A 21,514-nucleotide genomic window follows, 5' to 3' on the forward strand; every position below is an offset into this window, starting at 1 on the left:
GGCAGGAACCAGCTGGTTTCCCTTGGGAACCAAAGGGGCAGAACACGTAATGCTTGGTAAGGAGGAAGGGCAAGAGCTGAGACGTCTTACCACTCTGGAGACTCCTCCTGGAGTCTATCAACCCTTAAGTCCATTTGGAGAGGAGAGTAAAAGGTCTGAGTATTTTTGCAGTGCGTCCTAGCTGCTATAAGGGAGCTTTGGCCCTCTCAGAGAAATTTCCCTGAGACAAACTCCCAAGAGGTGATAAATGACTCATTGACTAGTATTCAGCTCTTACGCTCAGGACTGGGTTTACAGTGCTGATGAAGGTGATCCCTGGAGAATGAGGAACTGACCAATAAACTCTAGATAAATTCCTGCAGTCAGATCCCTAGTCCTGGAAAACATCCCTGATGCCTGTGTTGAAAGAGAATGAGAATTTAAAACATATTATCTCGACAGGGGGGCTGCAAATTCCCTGGACTAATGTAGACTACTTTATAAAAATCTCTGCTGCAAGCCCAAGTCAAACAAAAATGTGAACCCCATAGCCCTAGCTGAAAAGCTATGTAGGATATGGCTGTTAAATCAAAACTGAAACAGATGGTGCCAACAGTGATGACTTCAATGCCCAATATAGGGATTTGCATGGAATGAAAACTTTGGTGGTTTCATTGAGCTACATACCACTCAAAACTCAAAGTGAATGTTTCTTATTCACCAGGTAGTGAGTCACTCTCTCCCTCTGCACCCTTGATTCCTCCCTCCTCCATGCCCCAACCTCAACTACTCTAAGGAGAAAGATGACTAGATGTGGGACCAAGGTCTCCCTGTCCCCAAGGGAGATCAAATGCCACATTCATCTGTTCAAGTAAACTGCCTAACTTCAGAGGGGTGAAGTCACGTACTTTTATGGCCTCTTCGGATATGAGTGCCAAATTGATCATCCTACTCAGTCTCTATGGGGAGGAGATGTCTGAATTCAGCTAGTGGGGTGTGGGCAGGGTTTGCTCAAAGTGGAGAAGGAAAACTAGCAATATATTATTTCTGTAGCAGAATATATTATTCCACTACTGAATGTATAACTGGTACTGATGCTTTACATGTTTGTATTATGAATGAGCCACAAGTAGAGGATGCTAGTACCTTTGGGGTCACACAACCCTAATGACCCCTTTGAGTTACAAGTCTCTGTGACTAATGATTTTGACACTTAGAGTCTCTGGGTCTGGTTTACTAACATGCTGTGGTTTTTAACCTCAATGAGAGCTATGGAGGATCAAAAATGGACAGTCAATCTACTCAGTGGGCAGAACTCAAGGCTACTCTCATTCCTCTGGCCAATATTCCCCTTGATGAACCTGTTATATTTTTACTGACTCTTGGACTATTGCCAATGGCCTGCTTATTTGGTTTGCCATTTGGAAAACTACAGACTGGAAGATTAAAAATACTTCTTTTTGAGTCTGAAAACTATGGTAACAAATCATAGCTCCTGACTGAACCATGTGAGTAAGTCATATAGATGCCTATGATAAGGGTCCCTTCTCTGCCCATTCTCAGACTGAAATCAAGCTTCTGACTGAGCGTAAATCATCCACAGTGCCACCATTGCTGCCTGGATCCATTGTTGTACCAGACACGGCGACACACCAATCATTACAAAGAAAACCACTCCACGTCTCTGAGGCAGAGGCTACCACACCACATGCCTTACTGTGACTCCTGCCAAAAGTTGGCCAATCTGTCTACATGGAACCTGTGTCCCCTCTCAGAGCTGTTAGTGGTGCATCACACTGTTGACACATTTTCAAGCTATGGAGTTGCTATTCCAGTTTAATCAGCCAGCTCCAGGCACAAGACGATGGCCCATGAAACTAATCTGAGTCTTGTGTTTTGCTTTCTGGACCATTTTCAGCCTGACAATGGTGTGTCTTATAGCAAAAGTTACTCAACAATGAGCTATTGGTCAAGGTATTCAGTGAACCTTTCCTACACCCAACCATCCATAGCCATCTGGTAGGACTGAGCTTTGGAATAACCTTCTCAAAAATTGTCTATCTTCCTCACCAGCTTCTGGCTCATGTCCAATGGGTCTCATCACTGAATACTGCTGGCCTTAAAAGGAATAATGTCATCTCAGCTACTTCCTGGGTAATACTTAGAATAAAGGGATTTGGAATGATATAGACCTATTTTGAAAATTTGGGACTCTGCTATGACCATGATGAGTCTTTTTATTTCCCTTCTAGATTTTAAATTTCTGAAGTCAAAAGTCTACACATAATCTGGAACAATGTCTGATGTACAATGAGAGTTCAATAAAATAAAGAATTAATCCTCTAAGCTAAGAAGATTCATTCAGGAAATCATGGCTTGTTTATTCTGTTTCGTTTTGTGTTTTTCATTAAACTAAATCTGGGCATCCAATCATATAAGATTCAAATAATCAAAAATTATCCTACAGCTGTACCAGGAAGACCCACATCTTATTACCCTCTCAGAAAAAAAGCTCCTCGAGGACACTGAGCACTACATTGTACATATTAAAAGTTAACTATTTAAAAGGTATATCAAAATTAAATAATTCTCAGTAATTTCCTCTCTGCTTAATTTAATTTTATCATAAAGAATGTGCCTGGTGGTTCACTAAGATAATCAACAGCTATTAAGATGATCGTCTTGCCTATAATTACATTTTAAATGAAGAATTTTTAAAAAGCAGAGCACCATGTATTGTGGTAGATTCTCTTATTTGTATCAGTGCTATCTAAATTTACCACACACGGGGCGCCTGGGTGGCTCAGTCGGTTAAGCGTCCGACTTCAGCTCGGGTCATGATCTCGCAGTCTGTGAGTTCAAGCCCCGCATCGGGCTCGGTGCTGACAGCTCAGAGCCTAGAGCCTGTTTCAGATTCTGTGTCTCCCTCTCTCTCTGACCCTCCCCTGTTCATGCTCTCTCTCTGTCTCAAAAATAAATAAATGTTAAAAAATATATTTTTTTTAATAATAAATAAATAAATTTACCCCACTATAATCTTTGTAAGATACTTGTATTTGAGTCAAGTTTAAAATGTACTTATTTTAGCTTACATATTTTAAGTCTGAAGATTCATTTTTAAATTACCTGTAAATAGAATTTGTCTCTGTTAGAAACCAGAGAAACAGTTGAATGCTTACATTTTCTTTAAACACAACTTTGCAAGAAATGCAGTGGGTGACTGATTGGTGTTTGTCCCTGCATAATTGGTACAAATATAAATGAGACAGTTAACCCACTTTTTATTCATCAGTACAACACAGGCACACAGACCCCTAATCTAAAAAAAAACAAAGAAAATGAATGGATTAAACTGAATAAGCCAATGAGTAATCAAGATTTTTTTTAAGATAAAAAATGTGAAGTGTAACTTTTCCAAAACTGTGCTCAACATTGGAAGGGAGATATAAACATTATCTTTTCTCTTTGAGATAAACTAAAATCATTCTGCTCAGGGTTTTTTCTTCTCAAATCAAAATTATGATGCGCTGCATCATTACAGGTTTATTTAGGAGCTTTTATTTGTTTATATTGGACTCATTCTAAAATAGTTTGAGGCTGCCTAGAAAAATGAGTACAATGAAACAGAGCCCAAAAAGTGAGGAAATCAGAGCAAAGAGAAAATAAAGATGGACTAAAATAAGAAGAAACTGGAATAAAAAGAGTACACAAAATGTATGCTGTAGGATCATGTTCACAAAACTAGATGTGTGTTGTTGAATTGGCTCTGAGCTTCCTGGAGGCCAACTCAAAAAGGTATTCACAATCAGTACAAAATTCATGCTTCTCATGAGGTAAAAACAAACCAGATACTTAAATAAAACACAATTATTTCCTTTAGAAAGAATGGGTTTCTCTATATAAAGAGGATGCGTGTGACAAAAATAAATAACAGCCTCACCGGCATACTAATAAAATTGTGCCATATTTCACAAGAGATTTGCACAATAGTGCACCTTCGTATAAGCCAAAGGCAATGCAGCTCGGTAAAAACAATCCTGTGATGGCCTAAAATGGTGTGAGGTTATTACGCAGCCCTAGCTTTATCTGACTTTTTCAAAGGCTACAATTTAGAGTAGCTTGAAAACTGAATGATTTTACACTCTCAAAACTGAAACCACAACCGCTCCCCCAGGGGAGAGACGTTCTACGTCTGACTTGGACCTTGACAGCACTACGTGTACATACTCAGCTTTAGGTATAAATGACCTAGACCCAGGAAGTCTTCCCTGGGGACCTAGGGTGCCACCCCCTCCCCTTGCTCCCAGCACAGTACAGTTAAATCTGCCTCAGCGGTTCTCAAATTGAATGTGTATCAGGGCTGCAGGGCTTGTTAATCAAATTGAATGTGTATCAACCTGCAGGGCTTGTTAAAACACTGTCGCTAGGCCCCAACCCCGTGTTCCCCAATACGGTAGGTCTGGGGTGGGCCTTAGATTGCGCATTTCTAACAGGTTCCCAAGTGACCCTGACAGTGATAAAAGAACCACACTTTGGTAACCACTGATCTACTCCAGGGGTCAGTAAACTTTTACCGCCAAGAGCCAAAAAGCAATTATTTTAGGTTTTGCAAGCTATTCAGTCTCTGAGGCCCTATTCGGCATCTATAGTGCAAAAGCAGCCATAGAAAATATTCAAAATAAATTGGCCTATAAAACTATTTATGAAAACAGGTGGTGGACTGGATTTGACCCATGGGCCTTAATCTGCTGACCCCTGATCTACACCAACCTGCCAGAATCTGTAAGCGCATGCATAGTCCCAAAAGTTCTGTTCAACTACTGACCTTGTCATAGTGCCTGAAGGCTGCCAGCAAAGTGTCAAAGTTCTGGTAGTTAACTTTCTTCAAGTGATGTCGCACTGCTGCAGTCAGGGCTCTCTGTCTATCCTTGCCTCGAAGATATTCACCCGGAAGTCTGTTATGGATGAGATCACCAGCTCCTATTAAAGAGGGAGAGAAAAAGTCTTTCATCTGAATTCAGATAAAGTCTGTCAATATTATTCCCATCCTAAAAGAGAGAATGATCTAGCAACTTCTTTGAATGAAAAAACCTCATGCCTAACTCTGATTCTATTATGCAGTGTGTTAAAAACAAAAACAAAAACCTTGTATATGAGGGGGACAAAACATAAGAGACTCTTAAATACAGAGAACAAACTGAGGGTTGCTGGAGTGGTTGTGGGTGGGCGGATGGGCTAAATGGGTAAGGGGCATTAAGGAAGACACTTGTTAGGATGAGCACTGGGTGTTAAGTATAGGGGATGAATCGCGGGAATCTATTCCAGAAATCATTATTGCACTATATGCTAACTAACTTGGGTGTAAATTAAAAAATAAATAAATAAACTTTAAAAAATCCTTGTATATAAAAAAGAACATAAAATAACTGATAAAACTTCATACTTCTGAAAGTGGGGCAGAGTCCATAAGGGACCACTCTATATGCCTTGAAGTTAATAAACCTCTGGGATCCCTTGTAAAAATGGAACTCAAATTACCTACTCCCTTCTAATATGAATTTCCAGTCTGCCTTCATTCTGCATATCAAGTTTCCATTTCTCAGCCCCGCTTCCCCAGTACAACCACCTACACAGGAGACCAGCCCTCATCACAGTTCCATTAATTGAGTCCTGACCCACAATCCCCTCAGTTATCTGGAAGTAATAAAGTCTCCAGTCTACCTACTACATGCGCCCTAGACCTAGACCTTGCTTCCACTTATCCTTCGTGACTTAAAGGAACTTCCCCAGATTATGACACAAAGAAAGTACAAACATACACTCTGCCTCTAAGCCCCATTCCTTGTCAGAAAATGGATTCCTTGGATGTTAATGGTGACAGAGATCAGAGTACAGTTGACCCCATTGCTTCAGATGCGATGGCTTGGTGGATGTCACCAGAAGGAACCTTTTGCCTCAATTCATGCCAATGCCCTCCCTTCCTGCTTTCTTGGGGACAGGGTCGTGTTGGCAGTTGACTGTCATAGCCTAGATGGAATCATTTAAATCACTACATTGGTGCAGTTCGCAGCAACTAGTATTTATACCTGCTCTGTGTAAGTCCCTATATTAGGCTCTGTCAAGGGTCTCTTTTAATAGGTACTCATTGCACCTCTGAGATTCTTACTTACTATAAAATCAGGCGCTAATCCCACGTATTCTGATAAAAGTCATGTTTTTACGGGTAGATATGGGTGAGAAGCCTGCAACTAAGGCTGGTTCCAGGAACTTGGCAAGTGCCTCAGAACAAAGTCATCTGAAGTGGAATCAGCTATCATCGGACCACCCTGAAGTGGGCAAAGCATAAGTGGCTTCGTGAGAGGAAATCATGACAGTGAAAGTGATTTTTGACAGATAAGCATGGTTTCTTCTGTTCCTCCACATTCCTTCCCCCTGATATAAACCCTGTGGGTGGCTCTTCTGTAAAACAGAGGTCCTCTTTCCTCCATAAGATGGCTCTTGATTGAGTTTTTACCTTCAGAGGCCTTCCCTCTCCATTAACATCCAAAAGGAACATTTGAATGATGGTTTTTTTCAACTCCACCTGGTTTTGCCACTATACTCTTCACTAGGTATAACCCCTGGTGAGTGATATATATGCTGATATCTTCTCCTGGCCTGGCCCTGAAAGAATATTTTATGAAGCTCATGTCAAATCACTTGCAATTACTCAAGAGTCATCTCTAAAGAGCTGAAATCAGGAGTAAAGTTCCGGCCCCGAGAGACCGTGACCTGGCTACCATTCCACGGCCGTCAGAAAAGCCAAGCAAGCTCTTTAATTGTACTCTGCCTGCAACCAATTCCCATGATGCCGCACTGTCCACTGGTCTTGGTTCTGGTGCATACTCAGAGCTGGGCACAACCCTTACACGCTTCCTGGAAGCATCTTTTTTTTTTTTTTTTTTTAATTGTTTTTTTTTAACGTTTATTTATTTTTGAGACAGAGAGAGACAGAGCATGAACAGGGGAGGGGCAGAGAGAGAGAGAGGGAGACACAGAATCTGAAACAGGCTCCAGGCTCTGAGCAGTCAGCACAGAGCCTGACGCAGGGCTCGAACTCACGGACCGTGAGATCATGACCTGAGCCGAAGTCGGACGCTTAACCGACCGAGCCACCCAGGCGCCCCAGGAGGCATCTTAACATATCCAGTAACTCCAGGCCTTAAGGATGAGACATTCTTTGCACAGCTACCTTTATTTCCATAAGTAAGTGTAAAGGAGAAATTCAGGCCCAGTAAAGAAATCAGTAAGTCCCTAGAAGCAGGAGCTTACTGCAGAATAAATGCTATTCGTTGACCCCAACAATGGTCACAAAAGGTGAGAACCTACAGTTAATCTGTGTCCACCCATAAACTCCAGAAAAAGTCCAGAGAGGACTTATCAGTCCCCTTTCACAGTTCAACTATGCAGCACCAATGCTGGTACTGATACTTACATCTTTTTAAAATTATTAATGTCAGTGTTCTTCCTTTTCATTTTGTAAGACTATCTTATTCAATTTGTAAGGATAACTTCGATCAACTATTAGGAAATTTGTCAGTGCTGTCAAGCTGTCAAAATGATAAACTATGTGTTGGATTCACCAATTCATGCTATAAATATTTGTGAAAAATGTACTGTATGCTAGACCCCGGGGATCCAACAGATAGCAAGATGAAGCACCCACCAGCATGAAGCCTACCCTCGAGTAAGCAGAATTTACCATGATTACCTATTTACTTTTCAGGCTCATTGATGCATTTCCTAAATCATCTCTTAACCACTCTTACAGGTAAGAAGAGCCTCTAAGACAGTTAGGCATACATTAAACATGCAACAATTCATCTAAAAAACAGACCCAAAATACAATCTCCTAATTAATGTGATTAATGTTGGTCGAAAACACTATTGCATAAGCTCAATAAATATACATCTTATTTGTCAGTGAGTGGGCTTTAGCTAAAGCCTTTTCAACAGCCGTTCTTCAACTTGAGTTTAAGCGTACATAAGAGCCTGCTGGATCAGCACGTCTGGGCACAGGTTCCAGGAACCTGCATATTTCATAAATTCCCTGGGTGATTTTAATGCAGGTAGACTGCAGACTCTTTGAAAACCACTGATACACGGCCTAATCCTGACAAGCTTTAGCCTAGTCTTCCCTTTGGATATCTACCGTACAGATGGCTCAGAAAGAAAGACAAAATCCTGGCAAGTTTCTTCTGCCACTTTATGGATTAATCGATTGATTGGCTGGTCGGAAGAGAGTGGTTCTTAATTATGTGATTGTAGAGTAGAGTGGTTTCTCAAACTTGAATGTGCCTACAATTCATCTGGGAATATTTCAAAATGCAGTTTCAGATTCAGTAGGTCTGGGGTGGAGCCTGGGACTCTGTATGGCTTAGAAACTCTCAGGGGACACCAACATTGCCAGTCTGCACACCACATTCTGAGTGACAAGAGCCTCGTCCAACGTTTGAATTCACCAAAAAGCTGCTTCGCTCAACTTTCGCGTATTTAATACAGGCCATATTTATTTTCTAAATAAAGTTCTGAGCCTTGACTACACTTACGGTATTCATTCACAAAGGCTTTAAACTGTACATATTTCAAACGTAATATGAACATTTTTTTCTCTCCTGTGCTACAAATTGTTCTCATTAATGTTAATGTAATGTTTTAAGCCTTTAAAATTAGAAGCTTTGAGGGAAGGAGATAGTGAATTTAACAGCATAACTTTGTGGGGATGTTGCTGTTTGTTTTTTAAGGGGAAAGTTTGTGTATTTACCATACTCCTCGGCACGGAGACAAGATCCAAACGTGTGGTCTGGGGGAACATTCATTGTTTCTGCAATGCTATCAAAGAAAACAAATCCTTTAGTTAAAACACTCAGCACATGGCATCTCTGGAATTTAGAATACACTTGCCATATGTTTTTAATAGCCTATATTTCTCCTATAACCAAACGATGAAGATCAAACAGAAGTTCTCCAAAAGATCTTCTGTCCAACCTCCCGCTTGCATTAGCAATGGCTATATATGCTTTCCCTGGCCTTCAGAAGCCCAGAGTTAAGAAGAAAATTAAGAACAGACTCAAAGCAGAATACGGAAATAGAGACAAACAGGCAGACAGACAGACACAGGGAAGAGAGAGAGAAAATGTCACATGATAAATTAAATTTCTAATATCCCAGAAATAAAGCTTTACACAAAATTCTCCCTCCCTTTTCTCCGAATGCCCTCTTCATTTCAGAGGACTCAGCACTTTCCTTGAACCCCAGGCTCTACGGAGTAGAGTTCCCTGATTAATACGAAAGATGACTTTTTAAATTAACGGATAGCACCTAACAGAAAACAAACCAACATTTACCACAAGAGCACTGTTTAAATTCCATCCAAAGACACTATCAATTCAAAGTTAATTATTAACTTACGGATCTAAAACTCTTCCAAGTTGATGTTGAAACTTTTCTTTGAAATCATCAACTCTCTTAGATACAACCTTAGCTCCTCTTTTCCTATAAAATTAGAAAATTGTCAACCTAAGTATTCTTGGTTGCCAAATACACATATGGTGAGGAATACCATAGTATCATTTGAGTCATCAAAACATACATCCAGTTTCAAAAAAAAGCTGTATGCTAAAAAAATCTGTATATGTTCATTCTTCTATCATTTATATTCTATTATAAAGAAAAGTTTATAGTAGAATATAAAATTTTGTGTAAAGAATAAGACAAGCAGATTTAACATTTTTTTCAGTAAACACAACCAAGGTGTTAATATCATTATCACAAATGCAACTCCTAAAATTTCTAAGTTTAAGCAACAAATAAATAACCAAAGAATATAAATAGATAACTCACATCTAGTAAGCAAATATATGGAGAAATTATGATACTCTCCAGGAACAAATGTATAATAAAAGAATAACAAAGTGGCACTTTTAACATAGTACATAAGCAAATATAGAGACAGACAGACAGAATACCTAACATTGGTACAACTTGCAGTAAAACACTTGGTAAATGCAAATTACTGTAATCTTTTTGGAAATAATTTGGTAATATGACCCAAAAAGCATAAAAACGGTCATTCCCTTTTATCTGTATCTGGGAGCCAATCATAAGAAGATAATCCACATAACAACTTAAAATGTGGGAAAGTTTTATATATATATATATATATATATATATAATATATATATGTATGTATATATGTATACGTATATATATGTATATGTATATATGTATACGTATATATATGTATGTATATATATATATACATATACATATATATATATATATGTATACATATATATATGTATATATATGTATTTGTAGCTCATTGACTACAAATGAAAAAAAAGGAGATAAATGTTTAGTCATGGAGGGTGATTAAATTATGTCACAATAACAAGAATACGCTCTGCATGCATTTTAGATGTTGGCTATTAAGAATATACAGCAATATAAAATTATTTTATGTTAAGTGAGAAAGCAGGGTATAAAATAGGATTGCATGGTGATTAAAGCTATGTCAACATTTACACAGGAAGCTACACTAGAAAGAAATACATTAAAAAGATAATAATGGTTGAATTTTGGTGACAGGATTATGGGTGATTTTATTTTGCCAATTTTCTGTAATATAATTTCATTACTTCTATTACTGTGATTAAATTAACAAGGTTTCTTTTGAGAACCGTGAAGTATAACACTACTATTTAATAACATTAAAATTAATAAATTATTGTTTTGCTAAGACTAAAAACAATAAACATTAAATTCTTAAACTCCATTTGCTTTTAAAACTGTTTCCTGTACTATAGAAACACCGAGCCATATAAATTTCTGGAGAAGAGTGACACTCTGTGGAGAAACAATAGATGAAATATAAAGTAATTCATCTCTTATATCTCCATTAACTTCCCCTTGGTTCAAAAAGGGGGAAAAAAGAACAATATGGGTAAAGTCAGAATAAATCAATGGCAGTTTAAGGGCCATAATTTGAACAAATAAGGCTGACATTCTAAAAACCACCTCCAAAGGGCATAATTAGGAACATGTAGGGATGAAGTGGGTAAGGATTATAAATCACAGAGCTTACTCCTTTCACCCTAAAAGTGCCTAGATTATGTTTCTGGGAGAACTATGAAGTATCTGTTAGCAGCCATATCTTTCGGAATATCCTTAACTTCAGCATCATTGCACAACCTCACAGCATTCACTAAACAACTCAGAATAAAGGCCTCCGTGTGAATTTTCACACACATACACACACACACACACACACACACACACACACCCATCATCTGAAAATTCTGATTCTTCAAACCAAAGATCGTAAACAGAATATATATAGAGGTAGCTTTACAGAGGAAATACATCCCTTAAAAGTTGAGCGTAAACCAAATTTACATTAAAATATAAAACTGAGATACCTTAAATTGTAAACATGCTTAACTCCAAAATTATAATAGACATCACACTGTAGAATGAAGAGGTGAGTTCTTTTTAAAATCCAGCAAACCAGGGGCACCTGGGTGCCTCAGTTGGTTAACTGTCCTACTTTGGCTCAGGTCATGATCTCATGGTTTGTGAGTTCAAGTCCCCGCATCAGCCTCTGCACTAACAGTGTGGAGCTTGCTTGGGATTCTCTCTCCCTCTCTCTGCCCTTCCCCTACTCTCACCCCCTCTCTCTCTGATTTATATATTAAAATAAACTTTTAAAAATCCAGCAAACCAAAGCAATGAAGAATCTCTCTATTGCTTTTGCAATAATTAAGTTTTAAAATACAAGAAATATGATCAAATAAAGCATTGTTCCATCAATGATGTCTCCTTGGGGGTAGAGACAAGTTGGAGGAAAACGATCCCTGCATGTTACCTGCTTTTACAAATTCAGTGTTTGTTTGTTTGTTTTTTTAATTTAGATATAATTGACACATAACACTGCATTCATTTTGGTTGTATTCAGTGTATATTTCTAGGACTATCCCACCAAATCATTGATAAATATGTCCTTGTTAATAACCTAAAGGCTCTGCTCTAGGACATTCTTAAGGACCACATTGCTGTTGTGTTTATTTTAGATCTTTTATAAATTGATAACAGCTTTACATTTCTAAGCTTTCAAAAATGGATAAACCACATTTTGTTATCTCCCTTTAGGCATTAATTTCTATATTTAATTCATATATCTATAATCCTTAATAATCCTTAAATAATGGTTTAACTACTTTAATATTAACATGTTAACAAATGTTTGCTATATGGGTTCTTCTGTACTCTAAAGAAAACTATTTCATATGGGTTTAGTATATAATATTACAAGAATTTGTTTTGGGTTTATGTTTTACCATTATTGCTTTGAATAATTCAAGTATCAGAAACTCATAATAAAAAAGTAGACGAGGAATGGAAATCAGTATTTCAGGCCTGTGATCACAGAGTCCAGTGCCTATAAACCTGGTGTGGGGGTTAGAGGCAGCCTCTGGAGCCACGCTGCCTGGATTTCATTTCTACCCCTAGTACTTCTTAGCTGCATGATATTGGGTACACGATTTAATTTCTTTGTACCACAGATTCTTCATCTGCGAAATTGAAAGGATAAAAATTATAACACACCTACCTCAAAGAGTTGTTGGAAAAATTAAATTAATAATATGTAAAGTACTTAGCACCTTGCCTCTAACATAGGGAGCTGCTATCACAGGGGCCACACAGACGAATGAGCCAGGCAGGTTGAGTATCTGTGGGCATGCAAACTTTGTATGCACACTGAGGCCCATGGAGACTTGGATGGCCAGTGTCTCCTTTAAAGAGGGCAGAGGGCAAAACAAATCTACTTCCACAACTGGTGTGCAGAAGTACAGGCACGATGTACTGGGTTCCTGTGGTTGCTGTAACAAATTCCCATAAACTGGTGGCCTTAAATGACAAAACATTCTCCCACAATTCCAGGAGGCCAAAAGTTAGAAACCAAGGTGTCAGCAAAGCTACATTCTCTCCAAAGGCTCTAGGGGACAATCTATTCATTGCCTCTTCCAACATCTGGAGGCAAATATCATTCTTTGGCCTTTCTTGGCTTGAGGCCACATCACTCCAATCTCCCCCATCTTCACATCACCTCTTCTCTATGTGTCTTGTCCTCTTCTGTCTCAAATCTCCCTCTGCCTTCCCTTATAAGGACACTTGTCATTGGATTTAGGAACCACCCAGATAATCCAAAAATGACCTCTTCATCTCAAGATCCTTAACTTAATTACACTTCCAAAGACCCTTTTCTCACATAAGGTAACACTCATAGGTTCTAGGAATTAGAATATGAACAATGTCTTTTTGAGGGGCCACCATTCAAGCCACTATATCAGTATTTCCAATCTTATGGTTTTTTAAGCATAGGAGGAAATATGAATTATTATCAGTAATCTCCCAATGCTTAAGTGTTAACCTATATATAAAACATAACACAGAAAATGAAAAATTAAGGAACTTTATTTTAATTTTCTAGGCAAGTAGTCCTATCTAGAATTCAGGCATAAAAAGGTCACAGTTTGCAAGAATTAAGTCAGATACTCAGGTGCCCAAATAACTATGAAACAAAACTGAATGATAAATAACAATTCAGTTATATATGATATGACCATCTTATAGAGATATGAAAGCCCACATCTTTAAGAAACATGAATAGGGTTGATTCTATAGATTAAAAATACGTCTTCAGATTTGCTTGCAAAGGCATGAAATAACCATAGAATGATACACATACACACACACATACAGTATCATGGTTATCTCTGGGAGAACTGGGAAGTTTGGAAGACATATCACTGCATATCTTTTTCTATTAATTTTATGTTTGAACAATATCAATGCATTGCACCTCTTCAAAAAATAAATTTAATCAACATACTATTCTTTAAGTACATGTTCCATGATATTTAACACGTGTTTCAGGATACAATATAATTAAACTTACATTTGTAGTTCATGGAGCCAATATAAAGTTTTTGCCATGGCTCGTCCATCATTAAAATGTGGTGTTGGGACCCCATACAAGTTAAACCTATGGAAACTTGATGGGTTATACTTTCGGTTCTTTGCTTCTCCTATGATAAAAAAGAGGAAGCAACACAAATAACCTTATCTTGCAAGAAGCACATTATGCTCTCACTGACAATGAAAATGAGAGTGGGAACCAAATGGAATTGTAACAGTGCCAGGATTGCACAGATTTGGCAACAGAGGACAAGCATCCTCCCACGTGAGCTGGGAGACTGGTGGAACAAGAGTCCCTTGTCTTCATATCTGGAAAGTAAGTACAGAAATGATGTAGGAGAAAGACATATGAATGATGAAAAATCCAGGCCCCATTAACGTTGCAGAAATCTTGAAGATCAGGGGAGGTACTGCCGTGCTTTGGGATCCCAACATTCCCTTTCCACTGTGCTAAGATTTGAGAGCCTGGTGTTTTGTACTTGCTGATTTGATGACACCATCAGAACATTGCAACCCTCCCATTTCATTGTATTCACTTATCTCATATTAGAAACTGAAGCCTGAGAACCCAACAGGGAGCTTTTTATAATTAAGATCTAATACTGTACTTTTTTCATGTCATAATGTGGTGTTAGTCTTCTAGATAAAAGTCTTCTAGATAAGGTGTTAGTCTTTCTAGATAAAACTAGAGATCAGCTAAAAGGTTAAAAAAAGGATAGAGATTCAGCCCCACCAGTAATCCAAACAATGTAAATAAAAACAATAATGTGAAATCATAATTTGTCTCTCAGGTAAAAATAAAGAAGATTGGCAATGCTCACTGTTAAGGAGGATGGGAAGTGGAAACTCTAATACACTATGGGTGTGCGGGCAAACTGGGGCACCTATTTTGGTGTATGTTTTCGCTTTCAGAGTTAATATTTCAAATGTTCATAAATCTAGGAATATATCCTAAAAACATCACATTCACAAAGATATATAAGCAATATATTTTGTGATACTGAAAAATACAATATAGATACTGATATGGAAAAACAACTACAGCGTTACATTAAATGGGGGGGGAAGCAAGTAGAAAAAAGCATATATAGTGGGGAAACAAAACACACATATATACTTGTATGTGAATGCACAAAAAAAAGCATCTATGAAAGTATCATCTGTGAAAGACTGGGAATTGTGGGAGATTTTCTTTGTATTTTATAAAAGAAATATGTATTATTTCCGTAATGACTAAAATTAAGTGTATTTGAAAGATGTTATATATTTATTGTTATTGAATGGTGCCCTTCACATATTATTTTTTAAATATTTATTTATTTATTTTTGAGAGAGAAAGAGAGAGAGAGTGCATGTGTGCAAATGGGGGAAGGGGAGAGAGAGAGGGAGACAGAGAATCCTAAGGGGCTCCGTGACTCAGGGCTCAAACTCATAAACCATAAGATTATGACCTGAGCCGAAATCAAGTCAGATGCTTAACTGACTGAGCCACCCAGGCACTCCATTTTTTTTTTTGACATATTATTTTAAATAAAAAATGTTTAATGTATATACATTAAAGTTCCCCAAAAGCATGGAGAATATTACGCCGTTTAACTAAAGATAGATGGCTTAGTGCATGCAGGTTAAAAAGATGTTCAAGATATAAACTGTAGTTATCTCTGGCTAATGGGATTTCAAGGTTACATTTACTTTCTCTTCCAATTTTTTTGAGATATTTAGGTATGTATGTATGTATGTATTTGTTTTAATATTTATTTATGCAATATGTAACCCCCAGTGTTGGGTGCAAACTCATGACCCTGAGATCAAGATTCACATGTTTTTCCAATCAAGCCAGCCAGGCACCCCAAAGATTCAATTTTTTTTTTAGTAATCTCTATACCCAGTGTGGGGCTCAAACTTAAAACCCCAAGATCAAGTGTCACATGTTCTACCAACTGAGCCAGCCAGGTGCCCCCCATTTTTTGAGATTTTTAAATTCTCTACAATTATTATATATTTTTTATTTTTTAATGTTTATTTATTTTGAGAGAGAGAGTGTATGTGTATCTGGCATCAGGGAAGGGGTAGAGAGAGAGGAAGAGAGAGAATCCCAAGTAGGCTCTGTGCTATCAGCACAGAGCCCGACATGGGGCTCAATCTCACGAACCATCCTGAGTTACCCAGGCACCCTGGATTTTACACCTTTTCAAGAGGCCAATGAAACTTCCATAAAAAACAGCACATGGGGGCACCCAGGTAGCTCAGTTGGTTAAGCGTCCGACTCTCAATTTCGACTCAGGTCACGATCTCATGGTCCTGAGATCAAGCTCCACCTCGGGCTCCACACTGGGTATGGAACCTGCTTAAGATTCTCTCTCTCTTTCTCTCTCTCTCTCTCTCTCTCTCTCTCTCTCTCTCTTTCTCCCACTCTCTCCACCTCACCCCCCTCAAAAAAATTAAATTAAAAAAATTTTTAAATCATCAAATGAAAGTAATGTCAGTCATTTTATAGTCCATTAGAGCTCTTCTAAATATAAAAAAAAAATCTATGCTCATTTTCCTCTAATTGCTAAATATATATAAGGTATCTAGTTACAAGTTGTCTGTATTATGTTGTACATACATATATGTATATATGTTTGATGACAATTAAAAGTGCTGGATTTTATTGTGCAATACATGCTCAGCTTTTTCAAAAAATGAATAAAGTATTTTCACAAAAAGGGGGAAAGGGAAGGAGGAATAAGAGGAGGGAGGCCTGGAGGGAGGAGGGGAAGAAAAGGAGGGAGGGAGAGAGCCAGGGAAGTAGAAGGGGTACCCACGACCGAGTGAGGGAAGCAGTGGCGTGAGAGTGGGAAGGCAGAAATCATCTCAGGACTGGATGTGTTAAAGTGTAGGGAATCAGCAGAGATTGGCCATGAAAGAAGAGAATGACAGATTCCAGACAGTGGAGCAATGAGAATAGGAAACAGGCCCAGCTACCAACAGAATTAGGAGGAAGAGCACAGAGAGGGACTATGGTATGAGAGGGTGGTAGAGGAGAAAAAGTAAAGAAATAAGAGAAAGCAAGGGAGAGAGGGGCCTTGCGCTGCAGTAAAGAGCAAGCCTTGCTTCTAGCTCATGAAGACTGAGTTCATGAATCAATCACATATAATCCATCAGCTTTCTCGGGACATATGTCACAGTCTGATTCTGTCTTCTATTAATTTCATCAAGATTCCACTTAGCACCAACATGCCAACAATTAAGCTGTATTTCACAGCACTCTAAATATCTAATGCCTTTTAGTTGTGCTATAGAATAGTTCTAGTGATATGCTACATCAGACAAGATTACATCATAATAGTAGGAGTAGGAGTGGGAATAGGAGTGGGAGTAGAAGTCGGAGTAGGAGTAGGAGTAGTAATTGAGCCCCTTCTATGTTCCAGGCACTATGCTAAGCATTTTGCAGGCACTCCCCTAATCCTCACAATATTATCATCTCCATTTAAGAGATTAGAATAGACGATGGTAGGATAATTAAAATATCCAAGATTTAGAGACAGTAAATGGATAAGCTAGCACTTGAACCTGTGCTATCTGATTCAAAAAACTGTGCACTTGACCATCACCCAATCTAAGTACTTAGAATAATCCTGACCTTTGAATAAGAACAGTATTTTTTTAAACCTAAAACTACCATGTAACCTTTCTAAGATATTTTTTCCTTTTAATAATACATACATTTCTACAATTTAATATACAAAATGCATAAGTATATGTGTACCTAGCTATCAGGGGTTATGACCTTATGATTAATAAGTTATTATTTACTGATCACTTATTATATGCCAGGCATTTAACCTCATAATCTTTATTCCTCTCCACAAATCTGAGAATCCTATATGCTCAGGCCTATTTTACACTGGAGGGCACTTACCCACATAATAATCATTGTGAGAAACAATATACAGATCATGTCCTTCTTTTCCTTCTTTACATACTTCTTCATAGGGTTTTGGTGGATTCACTACATCTCTAGCAGATAATTCTAAAGGAAGAATTGATGAAATCAGGTTTAAGGTAATTTCCATCTATTTATAACATATTTAAATTGACTAGAACAAATGACAAATGAGGTATGCCAATGGCATAGGCTACATGGGCACTCTGAGAGAACACAAATGAAGATTTAGCAAGAAAAACAGGGCACAGCCTACACACAAATAGTGAAGAATACCAGAAAGTGGGTCAACTCAGAATAATCCTGTAAGGCAGTACTTTTTGTCTCATAGATGAATTATTACAGCTATGAATAGACATATGCACGTTTTAGAACATTCTATTATGTATTTAAATGTGGTATACCTTGACAGTACTTTCACATTGAATGGTGTAATCCTAGATAGCAGTTATGATATAATAATTATAATGTTGTAATGCCATGCCTACATAAATACAATTTTTAAATACTAGTATAAAGGAAAAAGATCATCTATCCTAAAATACATTTTTTTCAAGCCTCAAATTTTGCCTAATTTTAACTTTAGATCTGATATGATGAAGTGTAGATTTTGCAGATTTTTCATCCCAAGAGAGAGGCATAATTTATTTCCAGAGTGGGTGTTACTATGTTAAGGAAAATAATCTATTGGCCCTTTGGGTGAAAACAAAGGTAGGGTTCCTGAGATAGAGCCTTAATGGGTGCAGAAAAACAAAGAGAACCAAACTTCTTTGCGGGATAAAGAAAAATGTAATTTGAGGTCTCCTGTGGTAAGATTCCTGGAGAAAGAGAAGAGACCTGAAAAGGAGAGGAGGGAATAAATGTGAAATGGGTGTAAGGAAAAGCACCCAACAACATGGCAGGAGGCTGGGGCTTCAGAAGAAACAATGACCTGTGACCAATTCCATTTTAACTTATTGTTTGTTGAAAGATGTGCTCCACTCCTCTCAAAAGAAGAGTGAAGTTCTTCTCTACACACTGCCTACATTTGGTTAATACACGGTTGACACTGTGGATCTGCACGGATGGAGTGTGGTACACAGCACTGGTCAAACTTTCTTGTTCTGTGGTCTGTTTCATAAAAAGCTAAGAGTTATGAGCACATCAGAAGCATCGGTGGAAATAAAACACACAAATGGATGTCCATAGAGAAGGGATTGCAGACTTCATAGCTGGCTCCAATATTAACTTTCTTGAATCTCTCTCCTGTTTTTATATCATCTCTCGCTGAATCTGCCTCCAAAACCTGAAATTTTACTGCTTGGTACACATAAACTCTAAGGATTCTGGGTCTGAGACTAATTTTCTTGCTATGATCCCATCTTTCATTCTGAATCATCATTTGTACCACCACCAAATGCCATGTCAACAAGATATTCAATTCCATTTTCTAAGAATTCTTTCTCTTTCTTTTTTTTTAGAAGACTCATTTTATCATCCAGCTCCCCACCATTTTTTTTTTATTACCTCTGACGACTGCTGTCCCAAATGTCGTATGGAGTACATCCAGGCCTTTAGGTAATCCTGGCGTTTGATCATGAGATTTTCCTAATGGTGCCCTTTGATTGCTTAAATATACTGATTCCTTTTTATCTTTAATTTTCTGTTGAAATGTTGTAATGGGCTGTGGATTTATCAATACCTTTGCCTAAAGAAATCATATAAAGCACAGATGTAACAACAACCAAAAGCAAAAATCTGAAAACTGAAACTAATCAATAACTGGGAAGAAGAGAATATGATTATGGAAAAACATTTCATTGTCCTTGCCTTTGCTCATCTTCAAATGAACTGTCAGAATTGGAGCTATGAAGCTGAACCATGCCTACACATGAACCTCCAAGGAGGCTCTAAGGTTTACAAAGAGAACTCCGTGGTTACTTGACTCAGAGTCTAGAAGTGTGGGAACGACAAGTGCAAGAGCCACGAGGCTGCCACAAGCTCTCTCCAGATATGTAGATGAGGTGTTCTGAATCTGGACTGCCCAGTCAACATTCAGCCTGCTCCCTGCAAAGTATACACAAGCACTATGTAGTGCCTCAACGTGGTATCACCCAGCCTTCATCCTCTCTGTGTTCTAACAAAGCCCAACAGCATTTCTCTCTACTCCGAGAGAATGGAGAGCAACTTGGCTCTTAATTATCTGAGGGGAGAATGTGTAGTTTGTGGCTCAGACCATTAATATCTTGTGTCTTGGCTGTTGCTGCTTGGATTTTTTCACTACTCAAGAGTATGAGAGGGAAGGAAACTGGAACCGATGATTTCGTTAATACCTCATTTGTGCAATTTCACTTTGGGAAGTTAATAACATACAGGGAAAAAAGGAAAAGACGTTACCGGTATTGAAGTTTTAGATCTTATTCCATGTGTCAAATAAGGTGCGATTTGGGGATCATTTGCTCTGCCATAAAATACTCTTTCAGCTCCAGCAGGTGGATATCTATAGTTGAAAAATTTTTTTGCCTCAGGTGGAGTAATTAGCTACAGTGAGACAAGAAAATGAAACTAAGTAGTTTTGAAAATATTAGCAAGATTAATCTATACCAATCAGTGAACACCCCCCCTTCATTGCATGAGTAGAGTAACTATAGACCCAAATAATGAAACTTCCTAACATGTGTTTGTTTTATAGAAATAAACATCATATTTTAAAATTTATATTAGAAAACAACCAGGAAGTATTCAGGTTAGAAAGCATAACATAAATGACTATTTTCTATAGAAATAAACGGTATTTTCAATAGTTTTTGTAGAGCTGGAAATTTTAAGCCTGAATTTTTACTTCCTTGGACAAAATCAATAAAAGGACTCAAAATACAGTAAATAATCAAAATTGACCACATTAAGTTTATACAACTTTCATTAAGAAATGTTGGGAGTTATCTAATGCTCACAAAAATCCATATTGAAAATGCTCACCCTGGGAAGTTTTTCAGTCAAACAGGTTGCAACTCTGTCTCCAATAGGAATAACTTTCCCTGCCTAAGGGGAAAAAGAAAATAAATAGTTGGCCATGTCAGTGTAGAGGTGGAGCATTTTAAACAATGGCATTTCTTTCAAATTTGGGCTATGCTTCTAATGCTACAAAGTTACTTTCAACTATTTAACACAATTAAGAAAAAAATAAGAAATATAGCAAATCTACAGTAATCCTGATATATAACATAATAAATATTAATTGCTAAATATACCATTACATATATTATACCCACATATAGTTTTATATATACATACACACACACATACACACACACACATAGTGGTAGTATTGTCAGTGATCCTTCCAGTTATGGGATCTCTGTGAATATGCTGAGGGATTCAACTTTTAGAAATAATGCTTATCAGTTGCATGATATAATCAGTACAATGAGAGTACAGCTGCATTCAAACTAAGCTCAAGAAAAAGTATTAGGTACTTCTGAATGTGTGTGGTATGTTTGCATTTGAGTGTATTTCTACCAACACCCAACTTTTGGCATATGCAACTATGTCATTCCTGGCCAAGCTCCTTCAGTGAATGGCCCCAATGCACTTGGTTTTGTTCACTTA

General features: G+C 37.8%; 1 protein-coding gene across 2 annotated transcripts in view; it reads right to left on the reverse strand.

The window, feature by feature from the left end:
* The window catches only part of EFHB (EF-hand domain family member B), a 48,628-nt gene that overhangs the window by 9,103 nt on the left and 18,011 nt on the right, over nucleotides 1-21,514 (reverse strand). For both annotated transcript variants that reach the window (XM_049628864.1, XM_049628865.1), the window contains exons 2-9: nucleotides 20,885-20,947; nucleotides 20,303-20,446; nucleotides 19,433-19,613; nucleotides 17,903-18,013; nucleotides 13,979-14,108; nucleotides 9,430-9,513; nucleotides 8,783-8,850; nucleotides 4,805-4,959 (exon numbers count right to left, since the gene is read on the reverse strand). In XM_049628864.1, the coding sequence (XP_049484821.1) occupies nucleotides 4,805-4,959; nucleotides 8,783-8,850; nucleotides 9,430-9,513; nucleotides 13,979-14,108; nucleotides 17,903-18,013; nucleotides 19,433-19,613; nucleotides 20,303-20,446; nucleotides 20,885-20,947 (936 nt within the window). The remainder of the gene's footprint in view (nucleotides 1-4,804; nucleotides 4,960-8,782; nucleotides 8,851-9,429; nucleotides 9,514-13,978; nucleotides 14,109-17,902; nucleotides 18,014-19,432; nucleotides 19,614-20,302; nucleotides 20,447-20,884; nucleotides 20,948-21,514) is intronic.

The sequence above is a fragment of the Panthera uncia genome, chromosome C2 (assembly GCF_023721935.1).
Source record: "Panthera uncia isolate 11264 chromosome C2, Puncia_PCG_1.0, whole genome shotgun sequence".
NCBI lineage: Eukaryota > Metazoa > Chordata > Mammalia > Carnivora > Felidae > Panthera > Panthera uncia.